Source organism: Neodiprion lecontei, chromosome 3, assembly GCF_021901455.1.
Source record: "Neodiprion lecontei isolate iyNeoLeco1 chromosome 3, iyNeoLeco1.1, whole genome shotgun sequence".
In the NCBI taxonomy this organism is placed as follows: domain Eukaryota; kingdom Metazoa; phylum Arthropoda; class Insecta; order Hymenoptera; family Diprionidae; genus Neodiprion; species Neodiprion lecontei.
This window is the reverse complement of record NC_060262.1, coordinates 2,506,807-2,529,297: the sequence shown is the minus strand read 5'-3', so window position 1 is coordinate 2,529,297 and position 22,491 is coordinate 2,506,807. Positions and strand designations below refer to the sequence as shown.

General features: G+C 34.3%; 1 protein-coding gene across 34 annotated transcripts in view; it reads right to left on the bottom strand.

Annotated features, from left to right (window-relative positions):
• LOC107221848 (longitudinals lacking protein) overlaps positions 1–22,491 on the bottom strand; it is a 101,977-nt gene that overhangs the window by 43,081 nt on the left and 36,405 nt on the right. The window contains exons 7-8 of one of the 34 annotated variants that reach the window (XM_046733672.1): positions 13,182–13,365; positions 12,920–13,086 (exon numbers count right to left, since the gene is read on the bottom strand). The exons of 19 other annotated variants lie outside the window; for them this stretch is intronic. In XM_046733672.1, coding sequence (XP_046589628.1) covers positions 13,068–13,086; positions 13,182–13,365 — 203 coding nt within the window. In that variant the 3' untranslated portion in view covers positions 12,920–13,067. Of the gene's footprint in view, positions 1–1,518; positions 1,752–2,158; positions 2,983–3,265; positions 3,651–4,547; positions 4,779–5,191; positions 5,999–6,715; positions 7,135–9,485; positions 9,943–10,316; positions 10,677–11,491; positions 11,834–12,731; positions 13,087–13,181; positions 13,366–13,740; positions 14,331–14,912; positions 15,105–17,879; positions 18,184–20,907; positions 21,426–22,491 lie in introns of those variants that run through there. 14 more of the 34 variants (XM_046733632.1, XM_046733666.1, XM_046733637.1 and 11 more) reach the window with 14 other exon arrangements.

The following is a 22,491-nucleotide window of genomic DNA, read 5'->3' as shown; positions in this document are numbered from 1 at the left end:
TACAAATACAAGTCGTGAAAATAGTTTTATTACTCCCATTCAACAATTACTCGACGTAACGAAATACATTATGAGGTAAGAAATGCTCTGAAAATTACCATAACTTATCGTCTACTTTAATTTATTGTCTATACCAATGCGCTACGTTATTGATTGGTTTATTTATTCTTATATAAACTATAAAATCATTGTCGAGTATGGAATTGGCACTAAGTTAAATCCGTACGTAAACAAATATAATTATCTTAGGTAAGAGGAAATTTGTGATCATTTATGATTGGTATCCCAATTTTTTATCGTCAGCAGTACTTTCGTTGTGGATTGTTCTTAAATGCCGTAACAAACTGCAATGCTGTGAGAATTTGTGACCGCAAAATATACAATAAAACTTTCGATTTACTCCACATTCGAACTTCTTATGCCTGGAAAGGTTCCCTCGTGTAACGTAGGATCTCCCACAGCGAAGACACTTCCAATTCCCAGTGCCAAGTTGCATTTTCCCACAAGTTGTTCTTTGGTGACGGCGGAGTGTGAATATTTGGCTGTATCCCTTTCCACATCGTGGACATGTGAATGGTTTATCATTGATATCTTCCTGCATGTTCACATTTTGTGTACAATATTCTGACACATTTGAATTATCCGCATAGGCGGGAGGAAAATTAGCTACGTTTTGCGAAGAATTGGCATACACAGCAGCACACGTCTGTGTATTGTATTGAAACGACGCTTCATCTGTACCTGTAAAAATGCATACAGATTAAAATTAACGATGAAATATATTGGAAATATAAGTTGATATAAATATAGTGCGAAAACATCTTGGCAATATTTACATACGTGTATATATATACATATATGTTTGAGAATCTGAGGTTCATCTCAGGCGAATGAGACAAAATTACCAATTTGTATATACAATTCTTTAACTTTATACAAAATATATTAGTTGAATGTTTATTCTGAAGTAAAAAAAAAATTTCATACATGAAAATTGTATTTCTTAATGTCGTATGTTTCTAAATAATAGGAAATACGACGCGTGCGTAAGCTAGTCGAAACTACGCTTTGAAAAGGGTTTTTGAGGCGGTAAATATGTATTGTGGATTCGCTTTAAGTGTCGACGCAGGCTCACATTTTGCGTAAAAGTATGCTCGCATATATGGCAACTAAATTTTCGCTGTCCACCGCACTCAAACTTCATGTGTTTAATCAGACTGTATTTTATTTTATAACGTTTATCACACTGCGAACACTTAAGTGGCAAATCGTCATCAGTCAAATGGTTTGCGTGTCTTGATCTCCGGTGACCAACGAAGCTTCGGTAACTGAACCTCGATTCATCTGAAATGATAATAACATTTGATTAGTCAGTAAAGCATTCTAGTTGTACTTGAAATAGTGCTGTAGTAGACAGAAAGGCTCAAGTTTTCATCCATCATGTGTTGTAGATGGAAAGGAACTGTAAGAAAAGGGAGCAAGGAACGTTTTACCAATTTTACGATTGCGTTGTATTGAACTATCGTTAGTAAATTATAACAGATGCATCTTAAATATATTTTTGTCATCCATTCCATGTTTAGATATTAAATGTCGCTGTAGGCTCGTCTTTTGTGTAAAACTAGAGCTACAATAGTCACACGTGAACAGTTTTCGTCCACCGCATTCCCACTTCATGTGCCTGCGTAGGTTGCACAGCTTCGTGTAATTTCGTCCGCAATCTCGGCAAGAAAAGCGTCCTTCCAGGAGACCTAATTATTAAAAACAAAAGAAATTATGTAGACACATTTAATGATTATTCGACAGAAAATAGGAAAGAGAAAGAAAGACAGAGATAAGATAAAAGGGACACTGCAAATTTACCAAGCCAGTTCACAGTTATAAATATTTTTTATATTTTACATCCAAATGATAAAAGAGTTTCTTAGATTTAAAAGAAATCATTATTTCGAAATTTGGTTCAGCTCTTGAAATTCGACGGCATTATACTAATTTCATGTAATTCAAAGTACAATTTATACCGATTGAATCACATGAATACACTTATATATGTATATATATATATACATATACATATATACCTACATACATACATACATACACGTATATATATATATCTGAATAATGTAATGGTCAATTTTGTAAACAAAATATATTACTTACTAGTTGTTACAATTAGGTGATCGCTGATTACTTTTTTTTTTCTACAATGCTAGTTGAGAAAGTTGACTCGAGAATTCACCGACTTAAAATGAACAAAAACATTAGTAGTGATTGACGTAAATAATGTACTCGTTTCTATGACGGCAGAGTGAGTCGGTGAATCCTAATCCTCGGAGTTGAAAGAGGTATTTTCTGCACTCCGCACATTTAGTGTCGTAAACAAATCTGACATTACACGACCCTAATCTCAATTTCGTAGTTCGTGAAATAACCGTAACATACTCTTCTTATATAAAGAATTGTATACAATAAGGAGGCAACGGTCTTTTCACCTTGCGCATTTGCAAAATTTGTCTTCGGCTCAGACAAGCATAATCGCCTTTGATACGTATTGCAAACTTACGATCAGCCCGAAAAGACCGAGTTTGCTTCCTTGTTGAACAATATGCTATTTTTTTTATAAATTTGGTGTAAAATCTGTGTATGCGGGAAACATGGGAGCAGAATGGAATGAGACGTCGATTTCAGTCAGTACATCCAATGTCGATGTTGGGCCATTCGCGGTATCTAAAGACTGTTTCCACAGCTTTTGATGCCTGGCAAGAATGTGCTTCATCAAACTGTCCTTGTATCTTGTTTTATGCGGACAGAATGAGCATTTGAATTTTGGATCTATTCCACATTCAAAATCATGGTGCCTCTTCAAGTGGTGTTTGTGTTTATAAGTCTTTCCACACGTAACACACGTGTGTTTAGCTTCAAGGTCAGTTACCATCGCATTCACTAGTCTCGGAGCGGTAAAATATCCGTACTGCATGTCTACTGCAACAAAAAGAAATTAGGGTTTGTTAGTAAAAACAAAAAGGTTTTGATGAAACTTGCAGTAGAAATTTAGTCGAATAAATTCTCCTGCTTACACAGAAACATCCATGTCTCAAACACGTTCCGATATACTAAAAAGCTCGACTCCATGGTGCCCCAAAATTAATTGAGGGATCGCACCGTGAGTTATCCTGACTGTCTTGACTTGTGAAACTTGTGTCTGGGAATAATTGTAATAATGTTTAGTCTTCTGAACAAATTTTTATTAGGCTACGATAAATCACTTTAATAGTCAGGAAATTTATTGAGTATTCAGACATCGTCACTTTGCGATTATAATTACCATAATATGGAAAGAAAACCTGTTTTTACATAGAATCAATAATTTTTTCGAGATTTCCGACCCGTTATTCCAGGTATGTAACTACGAAGAATGTGTTTCTTGGTATGAATTTTCAAATAAGACCTATAAAAGGAACGGTACGGGCAATATGCACATTGTAAAGTCGGCTGTTTTCCACATTCGTTGCGCAAATGCCTTGTCAGTGAATTGCGTCGTAGATAAAGTCTACCGCAACCGTTGCAAGTGAATTGTTCTTTCTGTTCATGTGTCTTTCTGGAGTCTTGTATACTTCCAGGGATGAATATTCGATCATAGCCAAATTCTGAAACCAAAATAATATTGTTATTTTTGATTTCATTGGCGTTTGAGTTTTTTCTATATAAACATTCAACGACTACACAAAACGTTTAATAGTCAAAGAATATACATTCTTTGTTTCAGTGCGTAATAAATATAAAAATTGAATCTTATAATTAATTTCTTTGCAATAATTTCCACATCATTCACTAATACACAGTGCTGCCACAGAGTTTCATCAATATACCAATATTAAGATTTTATTCTTGCTCACTGGTACTTAACTTTTGCGATCAGCGATATTCTCAAATTCTTCTCCGGCTGAGATATATCTATACGGATATATTATTTTAAATCGCACAAGTGTTAAGAAATCAATTAAAAAAACTGATGCATTATCAATTATACTTAATTACAAAATTTCTGTCATCCAGGTATGAATAAAGAAAATAAGAAATAAAATATTTGCTGTAACAAAATAAAATATATGATTATAAAAAACAATTTAAAACTTAATATTGTATAACCAGATATCTGGTTAGTTTTTTTTTTAATTTCATTCAGCTTTATATAATATCCTATACTTGATATAAGTAAATTGGTGACAGCAGTTTACACTTTAGTCTATGTGTACTTAAATATAATCATAAAAGTTCATGTCTGAACATATACGACTATATTCAATCTTATATTAATTGTACATCGATAAAAATCTCAATTCGTCTTCATATATGACCTTTTATGAATTGTACATGGACAAATTTTTTTTTTTTGATTTTTTTTCATCTATTCTGAATGTATATGTATAACCATATACCTATGATCTTACATTAATTATACATCGGTAAAAAAAATTTCATTCTTCTTCATATATACTCAAATCTAAGTATATATGGTCAGACATGGATTTTTTTTCCCGAGTATTACCAAGACTTTATCTACAGACGAGGTAAATTAGGGTGTATGTGTAAAACGTGCTTCGCTATACTCGATTTGTATTTGCTGATATGAGGACAATAGGGGCACTTGTGCTTGGGAGCCTGTCCGCATTCGACATCCATATGCCGGCGGAGAGATCTCTTGATTTTGTAGGTCCGATCGCACCTTGGGCACCTAAAGAGCCCGATCGTTGGTGGATATTTGACTCTCCAATCTGAAAATTGTTGCATCGTGATTAGAAATAAATTTCGTCGTGTGATGTTGTAATGTATGACAAACGCATTCGACTTCGTCATAAAAATATTATCAGAATTATCGAAGAAATTCAATGTTAGATGAAATAAAAGGATTTCACATCTTTGCTGGTCAAAATAATTGCTTATGTTAAACAATCTTATGTGTAGAGTAACACAAATGTAGTAGCATTAGTTGTTACTTCCATTTTTCAGAAGTCTCTATAAAAATATATGCTGTCCTATAAAATGTAGAAACAAGCCACTCAGATCTGAAGACGGCTTCACAGTTTAACTTTCATTAGCTGAAATAATTGGGATAAGCCTTGAAACTCAAGTTTAATTGTATTTAATTAATCGGGCAAGTTAATAGATCTCTTTTTTATCATCCCAAAATTTGGATTTGATATTACAAGTGACATATTGTGTTACGTGATAATCAAACGAGGCTACCAGCTATGTATTGCACGTGAATATTAATTGGAAAATATATATATATATATATTTATATATATATATATATATATGTTATATATATAATATATATATATTACTATACGGGTTTACTGGCGATCGTGCTTACAAGTGAATAACTCGTTGCACTTTATAACTGGTAATGTACCATCGGCACTTTACAAGACAAGGACCGTATGTCGCTTTTGTCTCTTACATACACATATTTAGACATATATATTAGGCATTATCTTCGATTGTATATAATGTCGTACAATAATAATAGTAATATTGGTAATAATAATGATAATAATAATAATAATATTAATAACAACAACAAGAACAACAGCAACAACAATAATAATGATGTCGATAACCGACGACTTTTATAATACGACAATCTTTATTTAATCGGTAGCGATTATCTGTTTTCTATGTTCTGTACATCAAATAAAAGATTCTGAATCACCTCACTTGAACCGCATCTCGCTTTTATCTAACGTGAACAATCCCATTGCCGGCATATAATAATCACTAATCGTCTTCGAATGACGCCCATTCAAATGAGTGTTTAAGCTAGACTTGTGTTTTGTTCTATAAGGGCACAAAGGACATTGAAACTTGGGTTCAACGCCGCATTCATGCTTCAGATGTCTTGCAAGACTGGAGTGATAGTTGTACACCTTGCCACAGTTTTTACAGGGGTACGTTATCCGGTGACAGTTTAGAAATTCAAACATCTTTGAATCTGAAATTAAAAAAAAAATCAAACAATTAGCATAAAGAAATGAAAATACTCGTGCTCCTACATTTTGAAAATTTGCTACAAGCGCTGTTGTATCACACAAAACACAATCGTTATTATTCCATTTTAAAAAGAAAAAAAAAAGCACGAACAATATTATAACGTAAAGTAAGCCAAGATGTTTGGATGAATTTCGTTATTCGTTTTATATGAATTTGAGAAAATATCCATCAGATATTGATAACATGCACATATACACGTAATTTGTTTTTTGTTTTTTTTTTCACACTTTCCAACATTTGATAAAATGGATTGAAACAGTGTTTGTTCTTATATTCGTTTCACCGCTGTTAGCTGATTAACTTTATGAACACTGATGAATTTATTCCAATAGTATCTTCGCATATGATACTGTTGGATGTATACTCTATGTTGGCGATAAATAAGTATCGGAATATAAAGAGTAGAGTGTTTCAAAAAAACCTACTAATTTTTTTTTTTCGAAGAACATTGAAAAATCTTCCGAGTGTCCCTCAAAAATGACCTCGGTAAAATATGAAAATATTAAGAGCTCATATTTGACCGAGGTCATTTTTGAGGGACACTCGGAAGATTTTTCAATGTTCTTCGTAAAAAAAAAATAGTCGGCTTTTTTAAAACACTCTAATAAAGAGTGTTTCGTCAAATTGCTTTATGCATACAAGTATCTTAATATATTCATCATGTACAACAGTTTTATTTATTCTTAGATCTGTTAAAGTGAACTCGGTTTTTGTGAGCCTTAAGATTCCAACTCCACTTTGTACGATAATTACAAAACTCGCATTTAATATTCGCTTCTTTTCCACAATCCAATCTCATATGATCTACTAAATTATTCTTCCATTTGTAAGATTTGCCACAACGTTGGCACGAATAGTTGCCGGGGGTTCTACGATTTCCGTTTTTACAATGAGTGGCTTTTTTCTTTAAGTGTGACTGATTCTTGTACGCTACATTGTAAAATGGCACTGATGATTGTTGATTTTCAAAAAATGATTCATCCGGAAGGTAAACAGCTGTGTAATCAGTTTCAGCTACATATTGCGATTTGAGCACCATGCTCTCTTTTCCAATGTTTTTCCACTTCTGACGCAGTTCTGAAACACAAATAAAGGTCAGCCAATTTATAAGCTATAGATGACATTATATTGCAAACATTATTTCAAATTACCATGACGTAAGTACAGCCATAATTGCACGCTGAGAAAATGAATAATAATCGAAATCCAGTGTAGACTATACCAGACATTCAACATGCGAACTACCGTAGAAGAAAACATAGTTCACAGGTACATTACAATAAAGTGCTAGTTTCTTGTCAATAATCAGTTATATTGACCGATGATTGTTGATAGCATAATTATCTAGTACATTAAATTACACAATGATATTCTTTGAATAGTAACTTGATGTAGAAAATAAAGATGTATCCATTTCTAGAGTACAAATAAATGGAATATTAACTGTTGAACATGAAAATAATTAGTCGATTCATTGGATAAAGGGATAAGTCGAGTAAAAAGATTATTTTATTTACATGCCGAAAATTTACACATGATTCTACAGGAAAACATCTCATCGACTCAGGGAAAACGTAATGGTTTCAAAGGTAAATCGACCACGCTATGTGGCGTTGGAAACATTAAATATTCTTAAACAGTAAAAGCACACGTATTTTCCAGTATGTGCGCGATAGTAATAATTTAATCTATGAGTCAAACAATGGAAATTATCGACGTATATTAAACTATACAATGACACGCATTAAGCATATCGTTTACAAACTATATAGTCGGAAAAATTGGTATCCGAAAACCAAATTCCCACAATGATTGGTGAACTGTTTGTTAATCCGGGTTATTAAGTCTATCGCTCAAGAAATTTACATGGATCAGATACATAAAAATATATTCACTTATATTTACTTGATGTTATGTACTGAAAATAAATGCTTCAAAAAACTTGCTTCTATTCTGGATCTGTAAGGGCAGTACTGGCATGAAAAGTGCGTTTCACAAGTGCTCATGCCACAGCCCATTCTAAGGTGCTTTCGCAAGTTGGATGCCCACGAATACATCTGTCCGCAGCGTGGGCAAACATGCAGTCTTGGTCTCACTATTGGAAACAGGGGATCTGTAAAAATTCACAATGTATCATTTATTCGATAGAGAATCAAATCAGCGCACTCGCAACTTCTTTATCGAGGGTTTTTTCTTGCCTTTCAATTTCGACAATAATCAGTAATCTTGAAATTTATGAATACATGTTTCTAATTATATATAACACTCAGTGCATAACAAGCTACTACACTTGGTAATATAAAAAGAAATACAAAAATGAAAAAGATTAAATAATTGACATACAAGATATATTATAGTGTTAAGAGAAAAAGGTTTACAATGTATATGTAGAGTTGTGTAAGGAGTGTATTTCAGTGCGCAATCAGTGTCTATTGGGGTAAGAAGCAATAATTGACACTTGGGTAAGATTTTTATTAACAACAATACCAAAAATTCTTTTTATTCGGCACTTACAATGTCACGTACTATTTTCATTGCCTCAGGTATTTATATTCAACCCAACGTCTCGCCTACTGTAAATTATTGAGTATATTAAAATCACCATTTTCATACAATAAATCTGCAAAATAGATCCCTGATCAAAATACGATACGTGAAGATTCACCAATTACATTCAAAGTTTATCTCAAAAGACGTTAATTCTGAACAATAAAAACAAATTAAAAAATATCAATTCAGAATTACTCTATGTTGAGAGCTAAGATGTCTCTTTAAATTGCCCTTGAAGCATGATTTGTAATTACAGAGTGTGCAGTGAAAATTAGGAGGTTTTCCGCAAGCCATTTTTCGATGCAAACGTAGACTAGAAGACCAAGCGAAAGTTCTGCCGCATAAATCACAAGTGTGTTTAACATCTGAAAGAAAAATTAGCATTAGTAGTTACTATATGCAACGCGATGTTCACTTTCAGTCAAGAAGCAATGGTTTTCGTTTTAGTTTTCTTTTTTCTTTTAATTATTCCTGTTTTTTTTTTTCAACCTAAGTCAGGAACGAAATTATTTTTCACTGAAAAAAGGGTTTTTATGAATGGTGAAATAGGTGATTTCATAACATGGTCAAAAATATTTCCATCACCAGCACTATAATCTGATGCTATTTGATTTATGTAAATGTGATGATTTATTTAAAATTATTGTTCTAATCAGCTTGCGTAAATTGTTGAACAACGAGTTTCAAGTTTACACGGATTCGCTGTAAAGAATGAGTATAATGGAGGACGAATATAAGGTGCTCTTAACGACGCATGTGAAGTCTCATGGCTGTGGGAGAGAACACATACAATTATAGTATTATAATAAAATTATACTAATAATAAAATTTAATATCAAGATAATAATAGTAACAATAACGACAACAACAAGAATAACAACAGTTCTACATCTCCAGCACTTTGGGGATTTAATTTATTCATCGTAATAGTGATTGTTTGTTTTAAGCCAAACTCTTTACAGGTGGTAACTGCGTCAACAGCATCCATTGTCTAACGGCTAACGGAGATGACTTACATATAATATTATGTAAAATGAATTCTACTTATGTGCTTGTGAAGGCTACTTTTATACTTAGTACGATGGGGGCAATACGGACAGCATTCTTTCGGATCCTTTCCACACTCGATTCTCAAATGGTTCTTCAAATTTCTCAACCACTTGTACCGTTTTCCACACTTGTGACACTCAAAGATTCCTGGTCTTCTGTCCAACCAAGTCTGAAGCCTTTCGGTAGATTTAGAGTGTGACACAGAAGTATGCCATCGTGTCACCAGATTCTGTTGCGAACTATTATGTTTTAAATGATGATGCGTACTCCACATTGTTGTTACCTCTGGAAAATAAAGAGAAGAAAATATTATCAGAACATGTTCGGTAAACTGATCAAGACATGTACAAAATAGAACCCTTTTACATGACGTTTTGGACACGCAGCATTTATAGTATATTCGGATGATGAAAATAACAATTGGTATGATTTATGTACATGTGTGTCTAAGGTGGAATTTTGACTTAATAAATATTGTGCAGAGTAATTAGTTCTTAACTATTATTTATTTGAAGTTGTAAACAACATCGTCCATTCAAAACATGTTACAATTGCCCGATACCACAGCTAAAATTCATTTGATAAATTACATGACGATAAAAAATGATGAAAAATCAAAACAAAAAAAAAACAAAAAAACAAAAATACAAACACAATTATTCACATTACTATTAGAAACAATCAGAGATATGCTGCTAAATAATATTAAATAGTACTGGAAAAGACATTCATTCCAGGATGATTTGTACGAATATGCTGGTACAAGTTTCCGCGCTGTTTCGTACGGTGGACACAGTATGGGCATTTAAAACGTGGCTCTTTTCCACATTCGTGTCTTGTATGGCGCAACAATGTCGCTCGATGCTGGTAACCTTTTCCACAAGCCTCGCATCGATAAGAAAAATCAATGCGCTGCTTGGCTAACCACATTGTTGCAAGATCTTTGACCATTGGCACCATAGGATAACGCTGCCGGTGGCTGCCGCTGGATTTAGGCAACATCGAACGGACTAGCGTTTCTGAAAAACAAGAAAACGATGTTAGGATTTTACTGGGCTTGGAACTGTTTACAAGTAACAAGATTACTTACGAAAATTCTAAAAGAAATTTATTCGAATTCATTAGATTGATTGTTCAATATCCACAAAGAAAGCACTGGCTATGCCTTAGGACCGAATTGATAAGCAAAAGCATGCTGTACATTTACTTGTTTCTACAAAAATTGTAACTAATTAATACTATTCATAAGTTTTTGTTTCCTCTTGTTGTTTGTTTATTCCTACGTTCTATTTTGTCATTCTCAATGCTTTAACTTAAAAAATATGTATCTTCATCGCACTTCTGAGTTCGGATAAAAAGAAATGACTTTGAAACGATAAACGGCAAACTGTTTGAATTGAAAATAAAATCTGTATGAAATAAAATTTTGGACCTATAACCAAACACACCAATAGTATTGATTCTTGCATAATTATTCCAAAATTTATTTCAGTTGGAGATAAAAAAAAAAAAACATGTCTAGTAATAAGACAAGTAGAATATTTCACACCTAGTACAACAGGTTCACCTTTTGAATTTCGCGAACAAAAATAACTCAATCGGGATATTTATTGTCTATAAATAGCGCCGGAAGTAAGTTTGAAAAACACTTTTATAAATTAATGACAGAATAAGCAAAAGAAGAAGAAGAAGAAAACGAAAAAGGGGGTGAAATTCGTGTTAATAATTAGAAAAATAACATATATTGTTGACGAAACATAGTGCAACATTTTCTCGAATCACTTCGAGCTAAGTGGTGTTCGAAAAATGGCATATATCAATTTTATTTATCCCCATGTTGTGTGTACATGATTAAGACCTAATTGCAAGCCAAAGTTTTGCTAAAGTTTCAAATCAAGGGTGTAGACTTCTAGTCCCGGATGCTTATTTCTCACATGCCAATAAATGTACGAAGTCTGCTTGCTTCGTAATTTACAATACGGGCATTGAAATCTCGGTGGATGTCCACAGTCGTAGTTCACGTGTCGGTTTCTGTTACCTTTGCAGGAAAAGTCGCGTTTACATTTTGGACACATGAATCTGATATTTTCATTGGTCTGATTTAACTTTGATTTAACTGTGTGACAGTGTTGCGATCGTTTCTTCAATTTAATACTTGCGTCTCGAGTCCGGAGCCCTGAAACAAAGTTGGAAGAAATTTATTAGTCAAATAGTGTAAAGCAACGGTCGGATCAGAAATTCAATAGCAGAGAAGTACAGTGTCTTCTGTGTCTGAAATAAAACGTGTTTTATTTACTTTAACCAGGGAGATTTTACATCGCATTAAGACAAACATACAATAGATCATTATTAAATTCACACCCCAATCGATCGTACATGATGCGAATAGTAGGAATTATATTCGATATTTTACTATTGGCAAAATCGATTAATAAAAATAAAAATTATCAAAATAATATAATGAAATTCATTTGAAATGATGCTACATTCAGACTCCCTCGTTCCCTCCATCTGAAACGTTTTTCAAGTCAATGCAATAAACTGCCGCCTCGGAGTGTTTATTTCTGATATGCTTGTAAACGGTTTGTTTTCGCTTTGATTTTATACCACAATGCGGGCATTGAAATCTTGGATCCAAGCCGCATTCGTATCTGACATGCATCCGCATTGACTGAGCAGATTTGTAGCCGGCGCCACACTTTGGACAAAGTACACTGGTAGATGCAGTCGAAACTCTATGTCTCTTGTCATCGAGGTCCTCGAATAACATTAGATCAGGTGTTCTTGGGATTATGCTGGCCTCATCTAAAAGTAAATAAAAGGGTTTTAGTTATCCGGAATAATTGGTTGCGTTCAATGTCATTTCACGACAATATGGTTAGCATCTAATGCGTTGAGAAGCGAAGAGCGACTACTTTAGAATGAGAATTAAACAGGAAAGAAGAATGAAGGATTCTTATGATATTAACGTAACCAGGTACCTACTGTTGAATTTGCTAAAGTAAAGTAGCAGACATCGTTGGAGAAAGGAGAAATTCGTGATACAAAGAAAATAAAAATGTATTCTGCCCATGTTTATGCTGTTCAATTAGCGTTATTAGATTACTTTATTATCAGTAATTTGCACCCCGGAAATGCTACCTTGTTTACACAATGATTGCGGTACTAAAACATTATTCGTCATTACATCTGTACAATAAAGTGTGGAATTTTGGTGAAGTTTTTTTATGTGCGCCCAAACTTGTGTCCGTTGTCTTAATCGGCTACCACAATAAGGACACTCGAATCTCTGAGGTACGCCGCACTCGTATCTGTAGTGGCGTAACATGTGGCTACGCCTCTTATACCAACGACTGCAGTTTGGACAAGGATGTTTTTCCATTTCAGAATACTTGACGTGCCTCATGAAATCAAGATACCCGTGGTTCCCTGAAACCAGACGAAAATTAATTTTGTTAGTAGTTTTTCAATCACGGCTATCAATTATAGAGGACTACAAAAACAGAAAAAATCTTTCTATTAACTCTGTCAAATCCATGTAACACACAGGCTGATTCGGATGCAGGCTTCTGATATGTCTGTAAATGTGGTCCTTTCTTTTGTTAAGAAATCCACAGTGCGGACATGCATATTTCAACTGTAGCGATGAGAGCACGGAGTTCTTTCGTTGCACGTATCTTGGATACAAAATAGCAGCTACCGACATACCTGCAAGCATCAAGAGTGCAATTTGAAATTAGTAAAAATTTAATCGTGCTTATGTTATAACACAGAATATGAAGAATTTCACAAGCGCGCCTTTACCAGCCAGCTTCCGCACACAAACAATACAATATTAGTAACATTTCCAACTCAATAAGTTAATGTTTAGTACTGATTTACGATTGCACATGCCAATTTACACCAACGAGCCAGTTGTTAGGTATATTCGAATTTACAAGGAGGCAATAAATAATTCGCACATACCCCAAAGGAACAGGGTGGTAGTTAACACAGTGGATTGGTTCACGGATGACGACGGGGTAGACTGAAGATAAAGTTTCGGTTTTATTTTTACCTAATTACAAAGTACATACTTTACATAATATTGCGATGGCCTAGTGCTTCCTGAAATTTTCAAGTCGCATACTAATCGAGGTAAATCTAGTATGTACAAATTCCTAAATTCTTATGCGATATTCCAATTCGTCAGGACAGTTGGTGTGGTAGTCAAGAAATACTGAATACAAATAACACAAAAGTGGTACAAAAATCAGTGAGATTTGAGTGATATTATATAGCGAGTGATGTTACATCGATTCCTGGCGATGTAAATGACTCCATCGATTCTCGCGGCGAAAAATAATAGAGCATAAATGCTGATCATTTCAATTTTATTCCCTGTCATACGATAACATAGATTCATTTAGAATACATTTGAAATTCTCCTGTAAAACTTGTTTAAAATAATTTTCTGACTTCCACGGGTAAGTTGGGATGCCACCTTCTTACATGTCTGTAAACGTTAGACGACGAGTTGTCTTTTTTTTGACAATAAGGACATGAGTAACGAGGCATCTGTCCACACTTGTGTCTTATCATATCCCACATCCTTCTGTATCCCGTGTCACACTTATGACATATATAAGCTGTAACCGACGTTCCATTTGACCAGTTGTTTGGCATTTGAACATCTGAAAAAAAAATAAATATCATTCATCTTATGGTGCGATGCATCGTCGTCTAGACAAAATAAAATCAAACCAAGTAAATATTGTCTTTGGCAATGTACTAAGACGGTGGGGATAAGAGTTGTTTGTCATTAGGGTAGGCACGATGAATGATATTTGAAGTAAATAACAGTGTAAATACATTATGTCGAAAAGAATGTTCAAGTATTCCGTAAACACGAATATCTTTACAAGTAAGTCAGCTTTATTCAAACCAGAAACAGACGATTCAATTCACTTATAAATCGCAGAGAAACATCAGTAGTGAAAAATGCATCGTATTTCTGTTAGCGTTCCTACAATTTATTAACTTAATATTACGGACATGCATACTACTTAGACTTCAAGTTTTTCACATTAGTTGGGTTCGGTGGGATTTGGATGGCTGGACACAAGGAGTATGCGCAATAACAAAAATGATTTCAGACTAGAGTTTATAAATTGTGATGGGCAATCCATTGTGTCTCAATCTAACATGTCTGTATATATTTGAGGAGCATTTGTCGCGTTTGCTGCAGTAGGGGCATTTGAATCTTGGCTGTTTACCGCAATCATGTTTAAGATGTGATCTTAGAGTTCTTTCGTAAGTGTAACCGGCATTACAGCGTGGGCAATGATACGGCATCTTATAGGGATGCGAATTTAACGAGTCTTCTGCGTGTTTCACATCCGTAGCAGTAAGTTCCATATTTGTTTGTAGCACGTTCCACAAGGTGGCATCAATTAACGATGACTGACCTGTAGGCAATAATTTCAACAAGTTAATTTCAATGCAAATTAAATTTCGAAAAATATTTACGCAGCCAATAGCTTTGGAAAGCAAAATATATCGATATCATAAATGCATGTGTAATATAAGTGAAGAAGAAGTGAAGAATCGTCAGGATTTAACTAGTGAAAATCAAACAATAATTTCTGTAATGTAATTGATAAATTAATAACTCTGTGATTATGTATGGTCGGTAGGGGCTGATTCCGTCGTTTTATTTTACCAATATCGTGTCCATTACATTAGCCATGAAAAAAAATTTGCAATGGAATCGATACGCGTGACATAAATTAAGTTGAATAGATTATCTTACACAATCATTTCACATTAACGTATCATTACTGCTCAATGCAGTTTCTTGGCGTAATTTTTCAAGCCAGGATGCCACCTACTAATGTGCCTGTATATGTTATACGCTTTCTTATCCTTTTTGTCACAATAAGGACAACCGAACCTTGGATCTTGACCACACAAGTGCCGATAATGGGTCATCATATTAGATTCCAATGTGAAACCGCTGTTGCATCTTGGGCAGAAGAATTGCTTCTTTGATTTTTCTGTCGGATGACATGTCGCTAATCTGTACTGCACTGAAAAAGTAAAATAAACTCATTAAAAACAACTTGGCGATCCGACTTACTTCCATCGAATAATCTGTACTCTAGATAAGTAAAATCAAAAACAATTTACTCCCATTGAATAATAAAAATCTAAAGGACACAATGGGTAGAAATGATATTACATGAAAACAAACTTTTCAACAGACGCTAAAGCGGTATTGTAAAATAAGAAGAATTAGTGATGTGACGGGAAGGAAACAGCGTAGGATGTTACTTCGTTAACTGATGCATGATATTTGTGGAACTGCTGTGACGTTATTGAATGTTTCAAATAACTCTTTTCGAATTCAGAAAGAATAGACGAACTTGATTTTAACAATACAAGATACAGTACGACTTCAATATATTTATCTGTATACTTGGAATTCACTCTCTGAGTTTAAAGAAGCCGCACAATCATTCTGAAGTATTGGTCAACATATTTATTTCCTTAAATGGTATGCGTTGAAATTTTTTTTTCCGTGGAAAAAAAATACGACGTTTTCATATTTCACTACATTATACCAATGATCCCTCAATACAGTTTTACATACTTCAATTCCATGTTACAATGCTTGGTCCGTACGTGTCTATAAATTGCTTGCGTATATTTACTGCACATGTCACAATACGGACATTTGAACCTTGGTAAATCAACGCACTCTATTCTATAGTGACGGGTCATTCCGTTCCAAGTACGAAAATTCCTTGCACATTTTGGGCAAGGAAAACCCTGTTTAGTCAATGAGCTAGTTGAGACTTTCAAAAAACGTCGCGACGGCCTTAGAGATGGTCGTATTTTACCCACGACAAGTTGGCGGTAATCTGGAAATATAAAGGGTTGTCTGTTAGTTAATAATGGAAGATAAATAGTATTACCGCGGTTCTTACTTTGAAATGGCACACAGATTTCTTACGCCTAATTCGTGCAAGTCCAACTTTCTGATCCCGAAACTTCTTCACCAAAATAATAGGAAAGTGATATATTCAAATCATGATTTGCATCGCACCATCAACTGGAAACAATAACTGTGCATATTTGAGATTAAGATACGCAAATATGTTCGCCAATGCTTAGAGTGAAATTTCAAATCATGAAGTAATACTCCCATAAAATGTCATTGCAAAACTAAACTATTTCAATTACACACATGTATTCTAAAACAAGGGATACACCGGATAAGGGAAAAATAATTGTTACAAATGTAAAGTGTTTTATTAATACTAGAAACATGTCTTACGATTATGGTCAAAGACATTTAATCATTACCTGGTTGCGGCTTGAAAAATAATTAATGAAAGTAAATCACATAGCGTTGATAAGTTTCAAATATTTCTTCTTGAGGTTTACTTCATCATTTGTACAGTATCAAAATAATCTCGAAGCAGTGACCGGTTCATTCGGATGCAGACATCTAATGTGTTGATAGATATTAGAGGCTTTTTTACTTTTCAGCGAGCAATATGGGCATTGGAAACGTGGCGCTTGCCCGCACTCGTAGCGATAATGGCCAAGCATCGTATCCCGTCTTCCATAGCCGTTGAAGCACGTGGGACAGTGGTACTTTCCCGTATTCAAATTGAATTGAAAGTCGTTCTTTCCTTTTTGTTTCTTGGAATTAGTTGTGTGCTTAACATGGTGAAAACCAGCCGGTATATTTCCTAGAAAAATTTTAAGTCTTATTAGTTGTAATAGAACTTGTGTGTATCGTACGTGATGAGGGTTTGCGTAAAGCCAATTGTCACAAACTGCATGCACTGATTTCTGTTCGTTTATTTTTTTTTTTTTCAACAAAAGGAAAAGTTTCTAACTACTTAAATTTACAGTTTATCATTAGAAGTTTTATTAATCTACTACTAAGATATCATCAAACAAAGTTATCACCTACTTCGTACAAGTAATGTTTTTTCAAAGAAATACTCAACGCAGGTAAAATAATATTTATTTTCAAGGATTCATAACGTCAAACATTAACGATGTATAGAAAAGGTTGTCAATGATTTACTTAAAAAATACTTCTTAAAAATCACATCATGCAGCAAAAATTCTCAGCGGGAGAAATGAATGCAAGCATACGTACAATACTTGTTCTTATGTAATCGAAAATTGTAAGTAGTAGCTATTTATTTGTAATTTGTTCACAAAATACATAAACATGTCATAACTTTTATCGCGCAATTCGACATACTCAGTACAATACTTTGAAGATAGGAGCTAGTGTCGGGTGTACTTGTTTAATGTGAGCTTTAACGTTGAATTTTCTCCTACTCAGTTTTCCACAATATGCACATTCAAATCTGGGCTGTGTTCCGTTACACTCATATCTGTAGTGCGCTGTCATTGCGCTTTTAGTCGTATAACTTTTACCACAATTTGGACAGGGATGTCTTTGCCTTTCAGGTTTTCGTATCGGAATATTTTTGTACCCAATGTATCCAGGCAAGAAGGCTGTAAAAAAAAATGTTTCAGTGTTAAACAAATTAAGACATTACCCCAGTCAGTACGATTAGCTCTCGCTCTGTTTCCATTTGTACATTCTGTTTTCGCACGTTATTTCGCTGATATTTAATACAAGACGTTTGTCAGCTGGTTTGCTCATGTCAAACGGTTCTGAGAAGAAGTACAAATAATGGTATAGGTACAACATGCAAGCAGAATAAATCACACATGCATCCAATATACATACAAATACCAGTAACCATAAAACGGATCGACAACTGATTAAACAATCTTCGCGCAACCTCTGTTTATAATTCGATAAAAGAAATTAAATATTATCCTTTATAAATGACTGCGTTATGTTTGTCTTGAATTGCTCTGCGTACATACCCAACAAATTGAAAATAATCATCGCACAATTTCTATTCATCGCATATACACCTGTTTGTACTTACGCTAATTGTTGCAAAATACCTTTGACATATGCTATTTTTTTTTCTTTTTCTAAGTTCTTTATTACGACAACATTTGGTAATAAGTGATATCACGAATCGTATAATTCCCGTATTACACATTGCGGTGTCGGGCTTTATGAACCTAATGTAGCTTATCACCGGTTACAAGAATTCAACTTCATTCTCAGTATAATTTGCTTATAACGATAGCATGATTCGGATGTTTTAATCGCACATGACGATATATAGTGGACGATCTGATTGCCTGGCTGCCGCAATAAGGGCATTCGAACCTTGGCCCTCTTCCACATTCGTTTTTGAAGTGATATTTCATGTTGGAAACACGATTATAAGTCTTTTCACACTTTGGGCATTGGAATCTAACATTTGTCTCTTCAGCATCTTTCAACACTTGCTCGAGGTTCTTGTTCGGTTGTGAGCTCGTGACCCAAAGTATGTTGAACGTTGATGATTCTGTAACAAATTGAATGAATATAAGCTTAAAATACACTCGGTTTGAAGATAAGTACTCGTGTTAATGACAGAAGCCTGGAATCGTTTCACCGTTGACAAAAGAATTTGTCACTTCTTCGTCTTTTCGTTGTCTCTGTTACGTAATACATATATTCCGACGAAGACTTGATTATGTGTGCCAGGATATCACTAAGACGTATTGGAAACTCGTTGGTCAAAAAGTATCTGATCGACGCACGTTAATGGTCAGAATCAGAGATAAGACATCTGTGCGGATATGATACATATTGTATATATTATACAATGCGATTAAGATTACTGTACAAATAAATACCCATACAAAGTTATACTAAACATTCTGATATACACCATAAACCTGATGTACTTTATAATTACTTTTGGTCTATCTACTTTGTTTTTCTTTTAAAATACAGACTTTAAAATACAAATCATAATACTTATAACTAATACATAAATGTATTTATTGCACTTTGTAAATGATGAGTTTATTAAAAAAAAAATTACTTATCTGAAATAAATAGAATGGACTAGAACCATTTGATTGTATCAATATAATCTGACAAGTTTAACTTCACTCTTGGGATGTTTGGTGCGTACATGCTTGTACATATTCCCCGGCTGTTTACTCAGGCTCGGGCAATACGGACATTGGTATCTTGGCGGTCTGCCACACTCGTACTTATAATGCTGATTCATATGATCTTTACGTGAGTAGCTGCGTCCGCACTTAGGACAATAATGTCTTGTGCGATAGAGGTTTCTATGGCCTTGTTCATTTTTAAACATCAGCCTTCCTGAATCGAAAGCTGGCGGAAAATCTGAAAAATTAAAAGCTTCATTTGAATGAAATAAATCAGTTTGACAGGAGGGGCAATTAATTACAACTACTACACAGTGTTGTTAATGATGAAAGATTGATGAAAAATTAAAGTATACAAATAAATCACTCGGAGTTTGTTGGTACAGAACGAAAAAGATGTTAATATGGTAATTTCTCACTGCCAGGGAATCGTTCAATTCTGGGAATTACGATGGAAAGGTTTGATCGAATAAGTATTACAGGCTCATTATTATGAATATAATTGACTAATTATATAATTGTTGTCAAATAATGTATAGACATTTGTGTTTCACGAAGAGCAGACTAAACACAGAAATGTTTCATTAAAAATTTTTATCGGTCATATAGGATGTCAATACATATTTCTGGAAATGTCAATGAGATAGACTTTGCAGTCTTTATGCACTCTACGAATGTGTTTATAAATATCCGAGGTTTTCTTTGACCGATAATTACAGTAAGGACATATGAAACGAGGCTCTTGACCACATTCATATCGCAAATGCTTCTTCAAATTCGGTTTCCTGTTGAACACGCTTGGGCACTTTGGGCATGGAAATGACATTTGGTTTGGTGGTTGCATTAATATTTTCGACTGGTCGATTGAGTAAGCTGTGTGAAGACCTGGAATAAAAAAATATTTCAATTAATATAAGGATACGATAAAAAAAATTTCTTTCACTAATCTATATAAAGCAAATAAAGAATAGGCAAGAATCCGCAACGCAGTTCAACTTCCATCCTTCCATATTTGCGTACCAATGAGAAGCTAGCAACGACTTGCGTTGAGAGTGAGTGAGTTGTATTTCTTCCATGTTTTCTTTTATTGTTTGCGGTGCTATTTACAATTCAATATCATTGGACTATAGAGCAAATAAATTTCAACTAACGAATATTAACCAGTGACAAAACACATACAGACATGAATGTATAATTTTCCCCTAATTATGGTAAGGTGGTTTGATACATCTATACATGTTTACATACGTACATCTTTTTTTTTTTTTGTATGCAAGAAGTAAATGATTACTACAGTCTTAATTTTTAGGGATAAAAATTTTTTTGATTTCCTGTGACGTTATGCCACGGCAACCAGTAATACTATATACGGAATTATTTCTGTAAGATTTACGTAGGCCAGTCTTACATTTCAGTTTTCATTTACGATTTATAAATGTCTATAACATAAACCGCATGACCCGGATGTTTCCTTCGCACATGGGCACGAGCATTCGACGGATGTCTGGCACGGTAAATACAATACGGACAATTGAATCTGGGCAACTGCCCGCATTCCAGTCGTATATGTGTCGTCAGATTGCACTTTCGATTAAATACACTGCTGCAATTATGGCATGGGAATTGGCCACTGTTACGAGGTGCCGAGATCGAAGACTTTCGTTGACCAAAACGTTGTCTGTAGAGTCTTGGCCAATTGTGGTCAACAGTACGCTTGAAATCTGTAAAAGAATAAAATCATTTTGTTAGGACTATTTAGTAAAAGTATAAGGATGAAGTGACGTAAAAGTACAGCAAGGCCGTCGAACAGACTTTGTCTTTATACTTTTTATTACCATATCATCGAATAGTGCAGTGACAACAGCAAAAACACAGGGCATATCTTTATTTTTCACAGGTACATGTAATATCTTTTCCATAATTATGAAATATATTTAATTCAAGAGAATAAAAATGGTCTACGATAGCATTGCCACGATCAGAATATTTTCGGTGCGTAACATTGAGGTGCTTTTTTTTTTCTTCACTGGTTGATGTACAACTTAAATCGATATCGATCAAGAATGAACAACAGGCTGTAAGATAGCTCGGCTCTGAATACTACGAAATTGTGAATTATTGATAAAGCACGAAAAATGTACATATACATTTAAAATTTATTATACACACGGTCGATAAATATCTACAACATATACGGTACAGCCAGAATGACTTCGGCGAATGTGAGCCTGAATGTTAGACGACTTCTTTGACAGATAGTTGCAGTAAGGGCAGCTGAATCGTGGCGACTGTCCGCACTCGAATTTCAAATGCTTTTGTAAATTGTTTTTTCTATTGAAAATACTGGTGCATTTTGGACAAGGAAACAATATGTTGTGTCTCAGAGCTACTGCGGCTGAAACGTTTTTATCCCTCATCCGATGGCAGGGCGTCTCGAGGGGAAAGGTAGGTCCTAAAATATCTGGAAAAAGAAGAATAAAAGTATCAACAATCGGCTTTTTTGAAAGTATAATACAAACCGGTGGCAGAATAACATGAGGATAACTATTATCTGTAGGTAACTGCCAGAAGTAAAGTGTTATGCATTGTTATGGAAAATAAATTAATAATGTTGAGTGGATACTCGAAGAAAATGATTTTATTTCTACCTGATCGTACGAAATACAGGTAATAATAGAACACTGAAAATTCTACGGAAAAAACAAACGGCAATAAAAGATTTAGAAGATTTATACGTGGCTTTACACATGAAACATAATCTATAGTGAAACTTCCCAATAGCGGACA